The sequence below is a fragment of the Ixodes scapularis genome, unplaced genomic scaffold (assembly GCF_016920785.2).
Source record: "Ixodes scapularis isolate PalLabHiFi unplaced genomic scaffold, ASM1692078v2 PGA_scaffold7__128_contigs__length_106722199, whole genome shotgun sequence".
Classification (NCBI taxonomy): Eukaryota; Metazoa; Arthropoda; class Arachnida; order Ixodida; family Ixodidae; genus Ixodes; species Ixodes scapularis.
This window is the reverse complement of record NW_024609882.1, coordinates 5,506,066-5,526,815: the sequence shown is the minus strand read 5'-3', so window position 1 is coordinate 5,526,815 and position 20,750 is coordinate 5,506,066. Positions and strand designations below refer to the sequence as shown.

Here is a 20,750-nt window from a genome sequence, read left to right as displayed (position 1 = left end):
GCTACCGCCCGATCCAAAGGGCTCAGCCGTATTCATCCATCCATCATCCATCCATCCATCCATCCACCGTCAAAATATCTCAAAATTTATTTCGGCGTCTGTGAAGCCACTTCCGTAAGACGTCAACATAGTGAGTTTATTATTTCGACGTCCCCTCCAATGCAGCAGTCGCAGTGGTAGCCGTTCCGAGGTTTCGTTCTGTTTAGTTTCTGATGATGTTGTCGGTGTCGTGGTGATCGTTTTGACAGATCCACGTATTGCGTGCCTAAGAAGTTTCGGTTTCAGACGTGACACGCCCGGCGGCGATGTTCCGAGCGTTCTGAGCTCGCATGTCACATGCGCCTAACTTCATTTTGTTTAATCTACAACAAAGGCGAGCTGGATATCCCTCTGTCCTGCCTGCACGTAACAAATGTAAGTGAGTACACTACGTAGCACTGAAAAATTCGGCACGCCTTGTGTGCCTCCATATCGTGCAAAGCGCGTCTTCGTGTGGTTGCAGTCTCGCTTTGCATCCGGCTCCCGCCCTGCTTTTAACCGAATTTCGTGAGTTCTTCGTTTAGTTTACATTTTCTGTTTGATTCGTGTATAACGAGCGGGTTAACTACAATGTAAAAACTTCCACGGCGGTCTAGAAAACGACAAAACAGCGGACTGAACAAGCCAAGGCTCGAGCACGACCAGATGAGCACGAGCAGCGGGGGAACGAGCCGGCTACAACCGTTTCTGCCTAGCTTCGATGTCCCTTTTCTGACTGTAAATAGTGTACATAAAGTTGCTATCGATTTAAACACCATAACGTCCAGAAGTTCTTCTATATGGTGCCGAAACCCGGGAACGAGACGCAACGAGAGGAACCTGGACGAGGGAACTACCGAATCTTCAGCAACTAACGCAGGACTACTGATACGTTCCATTCAAGCCACGGCTGACGACTACTCATGGATCGTCTGAAACTGAAACGAAAGGCCCTACGAAGCCAACTGACAAGGCTGATACCAGACATCGACGCTGCTCTTCAACGTGATCCGATCATCGAACGGGACATCGAAATCCTCAGGCAGCGATTGGGTAGTCTGCATACCCAAATGACCGAAACAGATGTCGACATCGAGCCTTTTCTGGGGGACGACGCGGAACAAGAATACACCCGGGCATTCGAGTACAACGACCGCGCCGTCACCTACCTGGCTCAGGTTGGACTACTCAATCCGAACTCTACAACAACGAACCCCAACCGAAACAACAAACCCTGGAAACAGTGCAAGAATTGGAGAACCGACGAGTACCTTAAAGGTAAAGCTTCCCAAACTGGAGCTTCTCAAGTTTAACGGCCAACAACGACAATGGCAACCGTTTTGGGAGCAATTTCAGCAAGCGGTTCATCACAACGAGGCACTAACAGCTTGCGACAAGTTCAATTACTTGAGAACTTCGCTAACGGGAGAAGCCGCTGCAGCCATCGTCGGACTCCCATCAACGTCCATCTGCTACAAGGATGCAGTAGACATCCTTATTAGCCGATTCGGCAACGAGAAACGGCTCATACAAGATCATATGGAAAAGCTACTTGACCTTAACCCGGTACCTTCTGCACAAGACGTACGTGGGCTTCGAGGTCTTTACGATAATGTGCAGGCCCATGTACGTGGACTCAAGTCTTTCGGGGTGAGTGAAGAATCTTACTCTTCGATGCTACATCATCTCCTCGTGAGGCTCCTTCCTTCAGAGATAATGCTTCACTATAACAGAGAGGCGATTCGACAAGAAGGTAACGCCCAAGAACAAAATGAGGAAGGAGCGCGAGCGCGAGTTCCTAGAGAACAGCCTGCAGCGCTAACATCGTTACTCCAAGCCTTGAAGGTAGAAATCGAAAGTCGAGAACAAACGTATACTCCTGCGAGATTGGAGCACCCTCTGACAAAAAAGACGAATGCACTGGCAGGAGGTAAAAGGTATCCTGATAAGCAGAACAATTTTAAACCATCATCGTCTGCACTACTTCAACAAACGGATCTCAGAACACCGTGCTTCATTTGCAAATCTAAAGAACACAAGACGGAAGAGTGCACCTCCACAGTTTCGCTGGAACAAAAGAAGACGATGCTACAGAAACACGGCAGGTGTTTCCGCTGCACCCTTGTGAACCACATGTCTAAGAACTGCCGAAGAAGAATCACATGTAGGCACTGCCGAGGCCGACACGCTTCCACGATGTGCGACCCCAAATTTAAGAACGGCGGACAAAAGAATGTCGCTAGCACAGCTCCGTTACAGCTAAAATCAACGACTGAGACTTCGGACCAAAGGATAGTGCTGTTACAAACGGCCGAAGCGTGGGCTTCTGGAACCAAAAACAAAGCGATGGCGAGAGTATTGTTTGACGGCGGTAGCCAGAGATCCTTTATAACCGAAGACTTATCTCGGAGACTGGGCTGCAAAGTTGTGGGAAGCGAACGACTTGCAGTAGGGTATTTCGGTGGACATAACCAGGAGAAGAACTTTCGAAGGGTCTTGATTACTCTGCAAAGCAAACACGATGGACATACTTACCACCTTGAGGCTCTTGAAACTAGCATAATTTGCGATCAACGACTGCCAGAACCGGATAACAACGTCATACAGGAGCTACGTCAGCTGAATTATGCGATCGCGGTTATCGCTAACGACGACAATTCCAACCATATTGACATTTTAATAGGCGCTGAACATTATTGGGATTTTGTAACTGGACAAGTCACGAAACTCAACGGCAATATCAAGGCCATCGAGACGTCGTTCGGATGGACTGTGCACGGTCCCATGAGCCTAAGCTCCACGGTGTTACAACACTCCCAAACGGTCGCACTCAAGACGTCAGCGATAACGCGGAACACCGAAAACATTCTACGAAAATTCTGGGATCTGGAAGCTATAGGAGTCAAGCAAGACGAATGCGATAATTCGAACAACTCCGTACTAACGTCCTTCGAAGAAACGATAACGAGCAACGGAGAACGTTACGAGGTATCCCTTCCTTGGAAGCCTTTGGTACACCTACAGAACAATAAGGAAGGTGCTGAAAAACGACTGATGCAGCTCACCAGAAGGCTCAGACGTAATGAAAATATCCTGTCTGCGTATGACTCAGTCATAAGAAAATATGAAAAAGAGAGTATGGCCGAGAAAGTAGAAAGCGAAGACAGTGACGGTGTCACCTACTACATGCCACATCAAGCAGTAGTCAAGGAAAGTCGAACAACCAAGCTCCGCGTAGTTTTTGATGCTTCTTCGCACGGCCATCGATCGAAGTCCTTAAATGAAAACCTAGAGAGCGGCCCAAATCTGAATGCTGACTTAGTGGGGCTACTTCTAAACTTCAGGACACATAAAATTGCTCTCGTCGCGGATATCGAGAAGGCATTCCTACAGATTTCCATCAACTGCAAGGACAGAGATGCCTTGCGTTTCCTGTGGTTTGAAAGCAAGCCAGAGGCAGAACATCCACTTCCGAAAATCGAAATCTGGAGAATGACGAGAGTCCCCTTTGGCACGACGTCGAGTCCCTTTCTTCTAGCAGCGACAGTCCAACATCACCTGAGACTCATGAACCCACAGTACCCTGAAACCACTGAGAAACTTCTGAAATCGATCTACGTTGATGACATATTAACGGGTGCGGACAACGAAGAACAAGCTCTACAGATCTACTCCGAGACGAATGAAATTTTTAACCTCGCCTCCATGAAACTACACAAGTGGTCGTCCAACTCTCCAGAAGTTTTAAAGAAAATCAACGAAGACCAGGGTCAGCAGGTATCGCTAGGAGAGTTGCCAGGTATCGTAAAGGTACTTGGACTCACGTGGACACCAAGCTCCGACGTATTGTCATTTACGTCGGACAACGTCGTCAACTTTTCTCAAAACCGAACAGACACCAAGCGAGCCGTATTACAGACAACGGCAAGAATTTAGGACCCGCTTGGGATGCTGGTACCCTTCACTATACTTGCAAAACTTTGTTTCCAACGACTCTGGCGTATGAACATCGATTGGGACAGCCCGTTGACCGACGATATACTAGAAGAGTGGAATCGATGGTGTGAAGGACTTCCCCTTCTGGGTCAAGTGGCTGTACCACGGTTCTACAGAAATCAAATGACTGAAACAGCACAAGGAACGGTACTACACATTTTCGCGGATGCCAGCACTGTGGCGTATGGTGCTGTAGCATACCTGTGCACAACGGACATATCAGGTGAAACATGTTCAACCTTTATGTTCTGCAAATCACGAGTGGCTCCACTGAAAAAGGTAACCTTGGCAAGACTAGAGCTCTTGGCTTGCCTCGTGGCTGCAAGAATCTATGATCACATCAGAACTCACTTTCAAGAGAAATGGAAGGAGACACATTTTTGGACGGATTCCATGATTGCGTTGTGCTGGATCCTTGGAGACGCCAACAGATGGAAGCAGTTTGTTCAGAACCGAGTGCGCGAGATCCAAGCTATAACAAACCAAAACTGGAGACACTGTCCTGGAAAGGGAAATCCAGCGGATCTCATCACACGGGGAATATCTGCCGAGCAACTAATTACCAATCAGCTATGGTGGAAAGGACCCACCTGGATTACAATGAATGAAGCAACGTGGCCCCCGAGGACGATACCAAAGGAAGAATTCCCTTGTGAGTTGGAAGAGAAAAAAGCTGCGAACGTCTTGCAAACTGTAACACCAATTGAACCGGCCATACTAGATGAAAACCACTACAGTTCAATTCAGCGACTTCACCGAACTACAGCCTGGATCCTCAGGTTCACTCGCAAGCTGAGACACAAGAGTGACCGAAAAGGACCGCTGACTACAGATGAAATTCACGAAGCCGAGCTGTATTGGATTCGAAGAGTACAACGGGCATCATTCCAACAAGAAATTAAGTGCACGCAGCGAGCTCAAAAACTACCTATGGAATCAAAACTGAAGGACGTTCCTTTGTTCGTCGATCAGGAGGGCCTGCTACGCGCTACTGGTCGACTACAACACAGCAACGCATCTTATAGCGAGCGACATCCAATTGTTCTACCAAAAGAACACCGATACTGTCGGCTTATCGTGCTTCAAGAACACCAAAGACTCCTCCACGCCGGAGTGCATGATACTCTTGTACAACTCAGAGAACGCTACTGGATTATCTCTGGTCGACAGTTGGTGAGACGGGTGATCAAAGAGTGCGTTATCTGCCAACGTTACAATTCAAGAGCAGCTTCTGAAGTCACCGCACCGTTACCTCTCGATCGCGTAACAAAGGCCAATCCATTTGAGGTGACTGGGATTGACTTCGCAGGCCCCCTCTTCGTCAAAAGCAAGCCGAACTCACAGAAAGCTTATATAACCTTATTCACTTGCGCCGTGACCAGAGCAGTACACCTGGAACTCGTAGAAGACATGACCGCAACATTCTTCCTACACGCCTTTCGACGATTTATATCAAGGAGAGGCATCCCACAAATAATTTATACGGACAATGCCTTAACATTCAAAAGAAGTAAGAAGGAACTGCACAAACTGTGGAACATTATTAGAGACGAAGAAGTCACGAATCAAGTGAGTTCCTTCAAGATTCACTGGAAATTCATCGTCGAACGGGCTCCATGGTGGGGAGGGTTTTACGAACGACTTGTCCGCTCGGTCAAGCTGTCGCTGAAAAAAGCCCTTGGCTGCAGGAGTCTAACCTCCGATGAACTCTAACAGCACTGACAGAAGTAGAGGCTGTTATAAATTCACGACCCCTCACCTACGTCTACAACGACATAGGAGAACCAGAGGCATTGTCGCCAGCCAATTTCCTCACGGGAAAACGACCGACATCTTTTCCCACACTTGGACTTACAGAGGTTACCCACACTTCTGCAGATCAACTTCTTCAAATGTGGAAACACCGCGAAGAGGTTCTGGACAGATTCTGGAAAAGGTGGTCAACAGAATACTTACTGGAAACTAGAAATATGCAAAGAACCATCACCTCGAAGACGCACAACATAAAAGTCGGAGACCTTGTCCTAATCAAAGACAACTTACTACCGAGACAGCGATGGCAGATGGGAACGGTTGAAGACGTTTCTATCGGAAGAGACGGAAAAATACGATCTGGTACCATCAGATTACCCGGCAGAGTATTTGTAAAAAGACCCATTCAACTGCTTTTTCCTTTAGAAGTTTCTACCAAGTAAGAGTAAAATGAACAAAGTTCATTTTGGGGGCAGTGTGTAAAAACTTCCACGGCGGTCTAGAAAACGACAAAACAGCGGACTGAACAAGCCAAGGCTCGAGCACGACCAGATGAGCACGAGCAGCGGGGGAACGAGCCGGCTACAACCGTTTCTGCCTAGCTTCGATGTCCCTTTTCTGACTGTAAATAGTGTACATAAAGTTGCTATCGATTTAAACACCATAACGTCCAGAAGTTCTTCTATATACAAAACGACGGGGATGTCAAATAAAAGGTCGTGAATGTAAACATTACCTCCTTGATATTTCTTGGCAGGTGCGAGGGAACAAAGGTCCTTGCGCGGTTGTACGAGCTACACGCATTTTCCAATCAACTGCAAATGTTATAACATGGCTTTCAGCTCCTTTGTCTAAATAAAACGCGCAAAATAAATCGTGAAGAGCAACGGTACCGCATTCTGCGATGTGTGTGGGGCACAACCAAGCAAACGCTACGTGCAGCGTGAAAGCTGATGTAACCTTAAGAAGTTTTTTTTTTTTTATTTTTTATTCTACATTGTTTAAAAGGTTATAAGAAGTGCTGTTCACTGCACATTTGTTTTCTAAAAATGCCTGTTGAACACCGACGCTACTTCACTGCCACTTTCGATCACTTTCCGGTCCGAACTCCAAAGCTCTAAAGTGGACGTAGAAACAGTCACTACGCAAGCCCCCTCCCTCCCTCCCCTCCCCTCCCCTCCCCCCATGGTGTGAGATGGACCTTCAATTCAATCTAGGCTCTCTAGATGTACGAAGTGAACAGCATGGACGAGTGTACGCAGACGACGTCGCAGCCGTAGCGATGACGTTGCGCCGAACGTAACCCCAGGAGACACGAGCTCAAGACCACCCGATGACGCGAACCATTCAAGTTTCGCCGCCTAGAAACCGGGCCACACAGCCGACTCGGTCCGATCAACGCCGTGTCCCCCGACGGTTTCCGAAACCAGCGTCATGGCCGCCGGATGTGGCAATGCCATTTGGAAGGCGAGGCCCGCCCGTGACGTCATCGTTAGTGGATCCCCGACCCGCCCCAAGCAGCAAACACGCCAAAGCTCGACGAGAGAACGCGTCCGTCTCCGCGTCGCCGCCTGCTAGCGTCGCACTCGTTGTGAGACGCTGCGAAGCGCGCTGGCGGCGACGCTGACGCGAGCTATAGGCGGCACTGCGTGGATCCACTAGTGACGACGTCATAGGGAGAGAGGCCTTGTCTTCCAGGTGGCCGTGGTCGCCGACAGAGGGCGGATAGACCTTCGCAAAAATCGCCTTCTGCGCGCTGCCATCTTTGTCTGCTGGGCTGTGGAACGCCTTCTGAGCATGTGCCGTAGCTTTGTTGCGCGGCATATCAAACACTGCACATGCTTCCACAGTTCAGTGACTCGGCAGTTTTTCCCGGGTGATAAGCAATGGAAAGGTCTATACCTGGTTGGAGTGGTTGGCGTTGGCCAGCGACGGGCCCCTTTCGAGCAGCAGGCGCACCACGTCCGTGTTGCCGGTCCAGGCGGCCAGGTGGAGCGGCGTAGAGCCCTGGCCGTCCACCACGTTGGCCGACGCCTCGTGGTCGAGCAGGAGGGCCACGATTTCCGGGTGCCCGTTGAGCGCCGAGTGGTGCAGCGACGTGTAGCCGCTCTGGTCGTGCGCATTTGTGCCCGGACCGCGCCGCAGGCTGAAAGCCGCCCAAAGGCAACGGAGCAGATGGACTCCCGTTCTCCCCTTTCATCTGACGATACCGTTCAGCTCTTCCCGAATGCGGGACAGTTGAGGCTGGTTCCCACACTTGCGAAGGACCGTGTGCCTTAAAACCTCTTGCGACGAGAGCAGACACACTGGCGATATCCATCGGGCTAGCCGTGGAGTTTCCGTATATTTCCTATTTTGTTGCCGCATCATTCTTTCTTGGCTTCGAAAACCTCTTGAAAATGTTAGAAACGACCATTTGTCATAGACGTACGTCTGATCTCGCAAATATGGCAAAATCGTCGGTCTAGTGAAATGTAGTTCCAGGGCCACCTCATAGATGGCGCCAGCGTGCCAGTGTGCTCCCGCGTCGTAAGACATCACAAGAGCTTGGTCCTAGGCAGTGGTGTCCTGAAGGAAGGGCGAGGGAGGGGGGGGGGGGGCTTATGGTACCTCGGCTCTCCCCCCCCCCCCTAAAATCCAGCCCACCCTGTAGTATACACATGCATTTCGAGCCCCCCCCCCCCCCCCCCCCAAACACACACACACTTCCCCAAAAACTTTCTGATTACGCCCCCGAGAAGTTCGCCTGGCGCCCCCTTTCGGCGAACCGGGGTGACGTCACGGCGAGGAGAGAATTTTTCCTCGACTCGCCCCGCTCGCCCTGTGGACGCTGTGACGACGCTAGCTGTCGGCGCGCTCGTTTCTATTTAATTTTTTTTGGCGTGCTTTTCGTAGGAAGTGTAAATTTTTATATACGCCTTTATTGAGGTATGGCCTGTAGCTACAGGCGAAACTTCAACGAACATTTTAAGCATGGCTGACAGGCCAGGCAACGCATGAACCACAGCTGGCATGTGAAAATAAAGAAATATGGCCACAATTGCAGGGGCATCACTACAGATTTACATCTCGCACAATAAACGCTGCTGATGGTTCGAATGAATTGGCAGGTTATGTATACTCTTTTTTTTTTGTATCTCTGTCTTTAAACAAGATCGCCGAAGCAGAAAAGCTGCATGCTGCTCGAGCAACGTGCTAAATACAGTCTCGGCCATGGGGAGAGAATCACAAGTAAGACAGCCCAAGTGCAGGGGCAAAGTAAAAAAAACAAACAAGGAACATTTATTATATACATTGCTCGCACTTGACCTTTGCTGGATTCGGATAGTATTTCAATGGACTACACGGGTGGTATCTGTGGACTTGTTTATATCAATCCTCAAGTAATATACAACAAACGTAAGTTAAGGTGTCTAGCTCGTTATTAGTCCATTAAGCCCTAAAATTTAGATTTTACTTAAATCGAATTGTCCTAAGCTAAAGTACCAGAAGCTTTTCTCACGCAGACTGTCACCCTTCACAGGTTCCAAATTTTCTGCTACCAATGCTGCATCTACCACTGGACAGACGTTCGAATGCTTGCTTTTACTCCTGTTTTCCTCTGTTGTCAGAGAGTCCAGTTGCAGGGAGTTTGGAGGCTGAGGAAGCTTTTGGGGACCTGCGGCAGTGACTCTTAAATGGAAATGACAATTCAGACTTAACGGTGTATTTTCAGAATACCAAAGGCTGGAATAAAGAATGTCAGGAAAAAGTATAAACATTCCAAATTACGGCACTATTGCTGTGCATATTTTGGGCAGTTTACTGCATATCATAGAGGCAACTGGGGAAATTCGGCCGTTTTTGCTGCTACCATACAAACTAATTTCCAGTAATTGTGAATCCTCTAAGAAATATGCCTGCATACGCGTATAAACTATATAATTAATTCAGGAAGAAGCTACATTTATGTAAAACAACCCTGTTTCATGAGCACTTCAAAGATCATCAGACGCAGGGCCTTTAAAACATCTGCAAACCAGCGCATGCAGAGTGGCAGCGCAGAGTCGGGGTCGCGAGCTAATTTGCCGACCACCGAAAGGCCCATGATATAAAGGCGGCTTCAGATGCCTTGAAAGCGGGATGTAATATCGTCCTAAATCATGAACATGCAAGGAACAGAATTCCAGCGTCTGAAACACTTTCGTCACCGCTTCACCGACCCCTCTCAACATTGCCTTGCGTCGTGTGGACAGACGGGGAGGTTCATCGGCGTAATTGCCTCCGCCGATAGTTTTCGGGATTTGTAACCCAATTTTAAAGGTAAAAGGGACAAGCAGGCTTATAAAATGTACGGAAGCACGTTAATATCGGCCTAATTTAACGTCTTGTACACCGGGTAAACGAAGTCCGGCTCCTCGAAGAGCTTGCGGCACACAACGCCAAACCAGGAAACTGGTGCTGGGAAGCGACCCGATGCGAGATCGCGGAGCGGGGTACTCGGCCTGACGTCACGGTACACCTCACCCAATCAGGGCGCGGCGACCGCAGCGACGCTTGTGTTCGCTCTCGGGGCTAATAGGGTGTCATAAGGAAACGCAAGTGCGTGAACAGGCCGCTTCGCGAAGAAATGGATTCTCCGGATGCGAGGTGTTATTAAAGGGGTAGTGCAACGATTTTAACATTCAAAGAATTGGCAGTTTGGAATATTTATATTGTTTATCCAAGCACAACTGACCAAAAAAGCGTCGCCCTGCCCCGATAAACTGCTACTCCGCTACGTGATCGCAAAAAAGAAAAAAAAAAAAAGAAACGAAATATTTGCCGATCTGCAGCCGTGTGGCGCGTGTGGCGGTTATCGGAACTACGGAGACAGCCTCTCTGGGGGATACGCGGAAGTCAACAAACCCTGTTCCCCGCCGTCAGCCCCGTGGCGAGCCGTCTTTTCTGTCGTTGCGAACCCTTCGAACCTCTCGGTTCGATCTTGGAACCTCAGGTTCGCAAAAAAAAGTTCGCGGTATCTCTACTCTCAACTCTCCACGTCGCCTTTCGAGGGACGTAGTTTCGAAACGTCCAACTTATTACATAAAACATGCCACGATTTTCGACCTTTCGAATTTTTGGCGCTGAGAAATTCAATTGTTTTCGAACTTACGATTGTTCGCGCTATGAAATTCGACATTTTCGAACTTATATTCCGCTAACAAATTCGACAATTTTCGAACTTTCGTACCTGTTGAGTTCTACAGTTCGACGAACTTCGAACTTATGAACGAACGTTCGACGAAGTTCGAACCAGGTTCACCCCAATAGGTTCGAGGCAACAAATATAAACAACACGAGGTGTCAATGTGTGAAGTGGAGTTGAAATTGCACTCAGAGTCTTGCCGTTAGATAATCGCGCTATAAATGACGCACTTGTAAAGCAATCGTCGAAGAAGAAAAGTTCCCGGAGGCGTCAATCTGGTTAGCCCGATAACAACCGGTCGCGACCTGATCAGCTGTATTGAGCCCGCGGGAGGTCCCCTGATTTAGTCTGGTTGGATTTTCTCCTCAACCCTGACTTGTGTCGGGTGATGAACCTGTGTTCAGTGTTTTCTCCCTTCCACGGGTCACCCTGCCGAAAATAAACGCTCAGAGCAACTAAAATTTCTTTGGAAAGCCTGGATGCCTTTATGTGAACGCGTTCTCCTGCATATTTAGTTGTCTTACGCCAGTGTTGCATTTAGGCGACGTTTAATCAGATTACTATACTTGTTTGCAAATAAGTAGGAAGTACGTCCACCTGACTGCCTTAGGGCTTTTCGATGAGCCGTTCGACCAGTTTTGGAAGATTTGTGTTTGTCCTTTGTCCCTCTTGTTCCCCTTCTCCAAGGATTATTTCCGTTATCCTTGTCCTGCTTGTTTGCACCTTGCATTTAATTGCATTAGAATCACAACCAATTCAACGCCTGTATTATAATTTACGACAATTAAGCAGAAATACAGGTAGTACGGTCAGTACCACAGCTAGCACTCCGACTGCGAAGGGAAAAGTATGAAAGAAACAAAATGTGAATGCGCAAGTGAGCTGGTGCAAGTTCATAATATAGTCTCGGGTAATTTTACAATTTTGAAGGAGTATACTCACGGCCTAAGAAAAATGGCCAACGTTTTTAGTAAAAAATGTAGCACATTTCGCGATATATATATATATATATATATATATATATATTATGAATTTATAAAAACTTAGTTTGAAACTGCGGAATTTAGTTTCCACTCGTGAAATTCAGGCTAGGTGACTTAAAATCGAAACTTTCAACCTTTTCAAACTTTTACTTTGAAAAATTCGAAATATTCGTATTTTTCGACCCTGAATCTTCAAATATTTCTAACTCTCTGTAAAATAACAATAATAATAATAATAATAATAAATAAAAAAATTGATATTTTTGAACTTAAACTTTCAGAAACCTTAACATTTTCGAATTATTCGAATTTAAACCTCAGCGGCGTTCTAAAGTTGCGACCTCTACGAATTCGAACCTTTGAGAGGTTCGAAAATGTTCGAACCTTTTGAACCCCAGCTTCGGGAGGTTCGCGGCATCCCTAGTTGAGAGACACATTAACCATCGATTTGTTCCTTTTTTTTTTTTTTTTTTTTTAATAAAAATTAGCGCTCGCAAGAAAATACGAGATCAAATAGTAAGGCGAGCTGGTAAATGTTAACCATGTTGAGTAAACCTGTCCTGTCCCTTTCTGTTCCTTCGACTTTTATGTTCATTTTTGCCCCAGTCTCAGGTTTATTCAACATGGTTCAGAAAATACGGTTTTCTGTTCTTCGTTCCACAGGTGACACAGATTAATTTCCGCAGTTAATTGGCGACAGTCCGAAAGTCGTTGCACCGCCACTTTAAGGACAACTAGCCGAGAAATCCCGGCTATGTTTCCTTACTCAGAACGAGGCATTGTTGACTGTATCCGCATAAAAAAATAATAATAATAATAAAGTAGAAAACAGGAGCGATTATTTGACCCACGTACTTGGCTCGCAGCGTTTGTCAGGCCGCCGGCGTCGGCGGTGATAATGCTCGACACCGGAAAAAAACCGAAAGCATTGTCTCCATGCATGTCTAACGCTCAAAATAAAACAAAACAAAACAAAAATCACGAAAAAAAAAAAACATTGCCGTGACCAGGATTCGAACCTGGGTTATTGCGGCCACAACGCAAGGTACTAACCACTATACGATCACGGCACGCCCGATGGACGCTGCATCGAGGATCAAGAATGAAACGAAAACAAAATATAATAACAACCCCAGAAATTCCTGCTTTTTCGCCCTCATGCTCAATGTCTAAAAACCACAACATATTAAAAAAAAAAAAAAAAAAAACGCAATGAAAGGCTTAGCACAGTTATGCACACAAAAGTGGCAGAAGCACACCGGACGCGACTACTGTAGCAGTCAGGTAAGACAAAAATGAAAAACTCTCAAACTAAACTACAAGCAAACCAAAACGATATCAGTTGGAAGGTTAAAAAGCGCGAGCTGAAGCACGGAAACACGTCCAAAGACAGGCGCCTCTCCCCTGCCGCACGAGTTGCTTATTTCGTCCGCGGTTCAGTTCGCTCTTTTTAAGCTTTTAAATGATATGAACCAACTGGACCCCACCAAAGTTTTATTTTAAAACGATACCATCCGAGAAGTACACAACTACCACGACGCAATCCAGAACCCAGGTATTCACCGGCCCGTCTTCCTACCCATCCTATTTCCACGCAAAGCCCGTTCGCCTCCGTGGCGCAATCGGTTAGCGCGTTCGGCTGTTAACCGAAAGGTTGGTGGTTCGAGTCCACCCGGTGGCGACTTTCTTTTTTTTTTTTTTTTTCAATAACAAATTGCATTATTTGTAGATTAATGAAATTACTTTTATCACTAAGAGGCGCACGACCGTTTGCCCAGTTAAACTAGTTTTACCGCGTGAAAGTGTGTTTACGGTGCTGAAGGCATCAAATCAACACTATTGTACTATATTTCTACATGATGCGAGAAGCTTCTTTTTTTTTTTTTTTCTTTATTATCATGCAGTGCCATGTCATGCGCTTTCTACTGGGTATGCAATAGAGTATATGTGTACGTATTGTCAATGTATTTGTATTTGTGTGTGTGTAACTTGCGTTTGCTGCGTTTATGGGTAATTTGTTTCGGTGTGGCCAGCACCAAGACAGTACGGCATTTCCTGGGCACTTAAAAAAATTATTTATAAACGATGCTGATGATAATCATGATGATGCAGATAATAATAATAATAATATTATTATTATTATTATTATTATTATTATTATTATTATTATTATTATTATTATTATTATTATTATTATTATTATTATTATTATTATTATTATTATTATTATTATTATTATTATTATTATTATTATTATTATTATTACGTCGTTACAATGCGTTAGGCGTCCAGATCTCGAGACATCATTTGAGTCAGTGTGGGTAGAGCTACAATGCGCTAATGGCGAGCGTATCCTTCTCGGCTCTTATTACTTGCCCCCTGATACCTCTCCTGATGATTTTAGCCAATGTCTACTAGGCATTGAGCGCACAACCAACGCCCTTGAAAAATTTAAATTTATGGTTCTTGGCGATTTTAATGTCCCCAACATATGTTGGGAAACAGCCTCTGCGTCCTCAAAACATTACTATATTATTCAAAAATCTCATCTTTTGCTTAATTTCGCATCATTTACGAACTTAAGACAATATAACTGTATCCCGAACACCCAGGGCAACATGCTTGATCTTTGCTTCTCGGATCTTGACTGCATAGATGTAACTGAGGGTGCGTCAGGCTTGGTTCCCCCCGACGGATATCACCCCCCTTTGGAGATTAGTATACCTGTCCGACAGGGCATGAGACGTTGTTCACGGAAACATCCTGAAGGGAATAGACACAATTTTTGCGCTGGAGATTATGTTAGTTTGTACGATCATTTCTCCAATTACGACTGGTCCTCAATTATCCTGTGTTCTGACGTTGATCAACAGGTTCGCGATTTCACTCGAATCGTCCGAGAAGGAATGGATCAATTCATCCCGCTTCGTAAAACATCAGGCTCAAAGTTTCCCTTCTGGTTCTCGCACGAATTACGTACTTTAATGAATAAGAAATTGCGCGCTCATCGAAAGTTTAAAAAGAACGATACCCCCGAATTAAAATCAGAATTTGGGCACTTTAGGTCTCTCTGCAAGGAAGTTTTTAAACGTGATCGTCAGGCGTACACTGATTCCGTCGAGTTGCAGCTAACTAAAAATCCCAAAGAATTCTGGAAGTATGTTCGCTCTCGGTCCCAGAAAAAAGGTAGAGGAGAGATCACCCTGCTGGACTCACAGGGAAACTCGACGACAGATGTTTGTGAAATTTTTGCACGCCACTTCCAGTCTGTTTTTAAGCATCATCCAATCCCTTCAACTACTGCCGCGCCAGCTGTCTCTGGGAATGCATCCTGTATTGCACTCTTTGACGAGGAGCTACTGCATGAGTGTGTAAAAAAAATGAAACCATCATTGTCTTCTGGCCATGATGGTATTCCGTCAGTCCTCTTGAAGGCATACAGTGCCATATTTATTCCTGTTCTAGTACAGATTTTTAACAACTGCCTAAAGAATGAGGTCTTTCCCGCCATGTGGAAAACGGCACTTGTTGTACCTGTGCATAAGTCCGGTCCAAAAACAAATGTGTCGAACTACAGACCTATATCTCTTCTTTGCACATTTTCGAAGCTCCTCGAAGTGGCACTACACAAAATATTGTCATTCAATCTCAAGCGTTATCTTATCCCTAACCAACATGGATTTATGGCGGGTCGCTCGACCACAACTAATCTCGCCTGTTTTATGTCAACCGCTGCTCACGCCGTCGCTAACAGAGGCCAGCTTGATGTGATTTACTTTGACTTGAGTAAAGCGTTTGACATTGTTAATCATGAAATGTTACTGGCTAAACTGTCAAAGCTAGATATTCACAACTCATTGCTTTCATTGCTCGAAAGTTATTTGCGTGACCGGAAGTGCTTTGTTAGCTCGAATAATAATTGTTCTGCTACTTATGAGGCGACAACGGGTGTGCCTCAGGGCTCCGTTCTCGGCCCTCTTCTGTTTTCAGTTTTTGTTAATGATGTTTCGACTGTGATTCGTCACTCTTCATTTCTCCAGTACGCAGATGATATTAAGATGTTTATGGAGGTACGAGAAGACCGAGACTGTGTTTTGCTACAGAGAGATGTTGATGCTTTTGAAGAATGGTGCCGGGGGAATGACCTAAAGATAAATAGCTCTAAAACGAAAGTCGTGTCGTACACTCGTAAGACACATAACATTGTATTCCCATATGTTATTCAGACAGACCTTTTGGAACGTATGAACAGAATCAAAGATCTTGGCGTAGTGTTTGACAGCACCTTAATCTTCTCCAGTCATGTGGATCACATCGTGAACGCAGCTCTGCGCACGCTCGGTAGTGCGTGCCGCATCACTAAAGAGTTTATTAACCCCTGCACATTTCTTATACTCTACAGTGCATTGTGTCGACCACAGCTTGAATACGCTTCTGTTGTATGGAATGGAATTTGTGCCACAAATTCCTTGAAAATAGAACGGGTTCAGAACAAGTTTCTTTCCATCTATAGACATCGTTGCTCAGCGCGCATTGTACCCACCACTACTGATGTCCCTGTCCCTGTTCAGCGTAGCGTGGCACTACCTACCCTGCTTCGTAGGAGAGAACTTGCCGATATCTTATTTTTATACAAACTTGTCCACGCCGTCACTGATTGCACGGTATTGACGTCAAGAGTACTCTTAAAAATTCCTCTAAAAACAACAAGGCAAAATGCGTCCTTCTGCAACAGGCGTCTACTCAACCTCCACGATCCTGTGTCCAGACTTGGGCATACTTATAATTCTTCTTTTTCTGAAACACTCGACATATTTAACAATAACACGCTGCAGTTTGTAAAAACGTTAAAGGCCATCACTTAAATTAGAACTGTACGCACTAACTTGCGGCGTTCACGCCGAAATTCCCCACTTTGAATGCATTTTTTTTTCTTTCTTTCTAGCAATTGGTGTTGGCGGTAGTACCCTTAAGCTTATCGTATGTTGTGACTTTGTGTTTACTTTTTATAATTTTTAAGTGTATTTTTCTAGGGCTTGTCCGTTGTTTGTGTTGTCCGTACTATTGCTTTATACCCTGTTCTGCCTTACATGTTAACACAGTGCACCTGTACCAAGACCGCAAGGTTGTTCCCGGGCACGAATAAAAACATTGATTGATTGATTGATTATTATTAATTAGGTTAGCGAACCTTTTGTCGTTCCAAGCGCATATACTAAGTATGGAAAAAGACAGCGTTCCTTTTACGTCCCTGAGCTCTAAAACAACATGTCAGATAGGTTGTTTTTTTTTTGTTTTTTTTTTTTGTTTTTTAAATAACTTCCATGCGTCAGTTATAAAAAGCTTTACAAACGTTATGCTAGAGTTTCGTGTACTCAACTTTGGATTATTTAACAAGCTTCTCTATGTGTTTACTCATCTCTCCTTTTTTTTTTTTTTTTTTTTTTGTATACGTCGACAGCGCTGAAAAGTATCTGCATTGCTTGGTCTTCGTTTCTTGAGTTTTCGCCGCTATCTTTCGGCTAAGTTTGGGTTTGTATAGTTTGACGTACTTTTGTTCGTGCTTTTGTTTTGTGGTTTAGCTTATTCCAACTTCGATTGTTTATAGGTTGTATTTGATCCCATTGTGTTTAGCTACATTGCAAATGTTTTGTAATTGCTAATTTTTTTTTTTTTTTTTTTTTTTTTTTGTACTATAGTTTTTTTTTTTTTTTCCTTTACGCCGCTGCTGGGTCCAGTCCCACAAGCCGCTATTGGCTTTCGACGGACCCTCTTTTTCGTGTATTGTATTGAAATCTGTGCAATAAAATTATTATTATTATTATTATTATTATTATTAATCAGGATCACCGAGACATTGAGAAACGGTAGAGGCTGGATTTAGCTTGTAAGAAGTTATATAGCTATATAAAATTAGGAGTGAGGTAAGACTGACAAGCCCAGCCGTAGTAATATTGTGAACAAAGAGGGGAGAGAGTTATCAAGGAATTTATTGCATTAAAGTTAGGGGAAGAGAATGGGAAAGAGAGCTGGCGAAAAACTGGGCCAGGAGCGGGTGTGTGTGTGTGCGCTTGTGTGTGTGTTTTAAATTCCTTAAATTCACTATTGTCAAGATGTGATGGTAATATTCATGCCGTGCACTTCGGAGTGTGTTTTCTACCCGGTGCGCAATATGGTGCATGTATTGTCAATGCATTCGTTGTGTATTGGTGTATTCAGTTTATAAGTAAGCTTCGGTGTGCCAGCACCAAACGGCTCTTCCTGCGCACCTAATAACATTCATTACACTGATTCTTGATTGTTGCTTTTTTTATGTTGTTGATGATGGTTATAATTATAATTATTATTATTATCACATATGACATTGTCGGCTTTTACTGAGCCAAGCAAAGCCAACAATGACATGAGAACATTCACGACACTCTGGTGTACTTTCACGAATGTTCTTGCATATGACTATGACTACATCTTGGGTGAAACTAGCTGAACAAAGGAAGGAAGATGACAGAAGAAAAGAATGGCGAACCGACCGCGGGCGAACCGACCGCCGACTACCAACTGTTTTATTACATCTTCCTCTTCTTCTATTAATTTATATCCATTCTCCCTTTTTCTTTTTCTTTCCCATTGCTCTTATTTTTTTCGCTGATTTTCATACTACCCACGAAGTGTGCCGTGCATATAGAGTTTTTCTCTGGCTTGCAAGGTAATTGAGGGGATGCTCACGCACTTGTTATCTTCTTCGTTTATAGCAGGGGCCTCTAACACCTCCCTTGCCACCTGGTTTTTATGGTGTCCTATTATGTGAAGATGGTCGAGCTCTGCTTTACACAGGCATGTCCGACCATGGGCAGCTAAATGTCCTGGTCCCGCGAGGTTCCTAAGGTTTGCTGCATGTTCGCCTGCTCGGTCGTTAATACATCGACCGGTCTGTTCGATGTAGCAGCGCCCACATGCATGTTAGCGGTATATTACCCCGGTCTGGCTACCATGAAGAGCTCGTTCCGTTTTCTCCGCCCTTTACGCCCTGGCTTTAAACATCGTATAATGGAACATCCGCTGCACCGCTGAATATCAGACTAAGGAATGTCAGTTGCCATCATTAAAAATTAATAAAATACAATGTAGCCAAGCACGAGTGTTCTCAATCGAAATGAATTTACCCGCTGCATTTGAACACAGAAATAAACAGTATAGTCTTTGCAGCGAAGCCGACCTGCGTAAACTGCGTTTGGCCGTTCAGAGAACGTGGGAGCGATTTCGATCACTTCTTGAGAAGATACAACAAGAAAAGGGGGAAATCGCATCAAGCCAATTAAAAGTTCATATGATCGGCAGCAATAAAAAAAAAAATAATTGAACGAAATAATAAATGGCCTTTTGGATAAAGTGGGTTCAAAATATCAAGTAATTTCATTTTCGACGATATTTCAAATTTTATATAAAAACTTCAGTGAAAATAAAATAAACAAAACTTATGCCCGTCGATAGCCCATGTATAGGGCCACACCCGCATAGTATTTAATAAGTGACAAATATAATAACTCATGAGTTACAAGGCTCTGAAGATGTCACCGGATTGTCAAAGAGACGATGTTTGGCATTTTTTACCTCAATAAACAAAACTACCAACGTATTTTCCTTTGAACTAAAAAATAGTCCAAAAAATTACTGTGAGTTTTGCATGCTTCCCGTATTCATACCAGCGTAGAGAACTGGGTCGAAACATCACGGAGTAAAAAACAGATTTTCACCCTGCTCCACTCGATATTTTTTTGTAAAGCGAAAAATTTGTAAAAAAAATTTTGAAAAGCGGTTTCGTTCTTTCCAGAAATGGGGCAATTACATATATTTTATCCAAAAAAAATCGCAAGTACCCACCCCGACAAGCGTGTTCGATTTCAAATGAAACCACCCTTATTTATTTATTTACATACACTGCAGGCAGCCACGCTGCCCAAGCAGGGGAGGGTTACAAAATCAGTTTAGTCAACAGATGTTCAAATTGGTTGACATCTGTACATTCCACAATCAAGTGGTTTTCGATGACGCTCAGCAAGTTTCTAATCAAACCATATGTCTATTTTCACTAAATAAAAAGTTAATGAGCAAACTTTACCTAATTAGCCGACTGATCGTTACGATTAACTCCGCATACTATGTCCCCCTGACCGTGTAAATCACCTGCACAAACCGCATAAGTGTAGCCTTCACGGATTTTTTTAATAAGAAAAAAAGAAAGAAAAAAGAAACACCCTGTATAACTACCGATAATAGACAAGCAAGCGCACGGATGAACTACGTTTATGATGACAAGCCCGAAACTAGAAAAAAAAATAATAAAAAAATGACAATTTTTTTAGTTAAAACTTTTGGATGTATCACCATGACCTACAACCATTCCGTAGCGCATAGTAAACGTTCTATTATATTATATTCTGCAGTGCAGAGTAAACGTTTCGAGGCTTCCAGTCTCGAAACGTTTCGTCTGCACTTGCTCGAAGAAAGCGTACACACAAAAAAGAGAAAAATAATAATAAACAAAAAAGTTGCCGTGACCAGGATTCGAACCTGGGTTATTGCGGCCACAACGCAAGGTACTAACCACTATACGATCACGGCACGCCCAACGGACGGGAGAAAGCAGCGAAGGCACCCGAGAAAAAGGGGGAAACTGGGTCACTTTGAGGCGTCAAGAATGTCGTTCCGCTGCTTCGACTCTGGACGGAAGTGGCCACTGCGCCCCAGAGGCGGTTACCTTCCCGAAGCACCGTTTATTTCCCAGCCATCCCAGAAATCATTCAAAAACAATGAACGTTGAGCAATTGGCATCT

At 44.7% G+C, this 20,750-nt stretch overlaps 1 protein-coding gene and 3 non-coding genes across 4 annotated transcripts in view; 1 reads left to right on the top strand and 3 right to left on the bottom strand.

Moving 5' to 3' along the window:
• The window catches only part of LOC8050794 (ankyrin repeat and sterile alpha motif domain-containing protein 1B), a 69,304-nt gene that overhangs the window by 40,509 nt on the left and 8,045 nt on the right, over window positions 1–20,750 (bottom strand). The window contains exon 2 of the mRNA XM_029977818.4: window positions 7,669–7,912. Within this exon, the coding sequence (XP_029833678.2) occupies window positions 7,669–7,912 (244 nt within the window). The remainder of the gene's footprint in view (window positions 1–7,668; window positions 7,913–20,750) is intronic.
• On the bottom strand, window positions 12,915–12,986 carry Trnah-gug. Its single transcript has one exon. It is a non-coding gene; the product is annotated as a tRNA-His (tRNA).
• Window positions 13,524–13,597, top strand: Trnan-guu. Its single transcript has one exon. It is a non-coding gene; the product is annotated as a tRNA-Asn (tRNA).
• On the bottom strand, window positions 20,467–20,538 carry Trnah-gug. The gene has a single exon. It is a non-coding gene; the product is annotated as a tRNA-His (tRNA).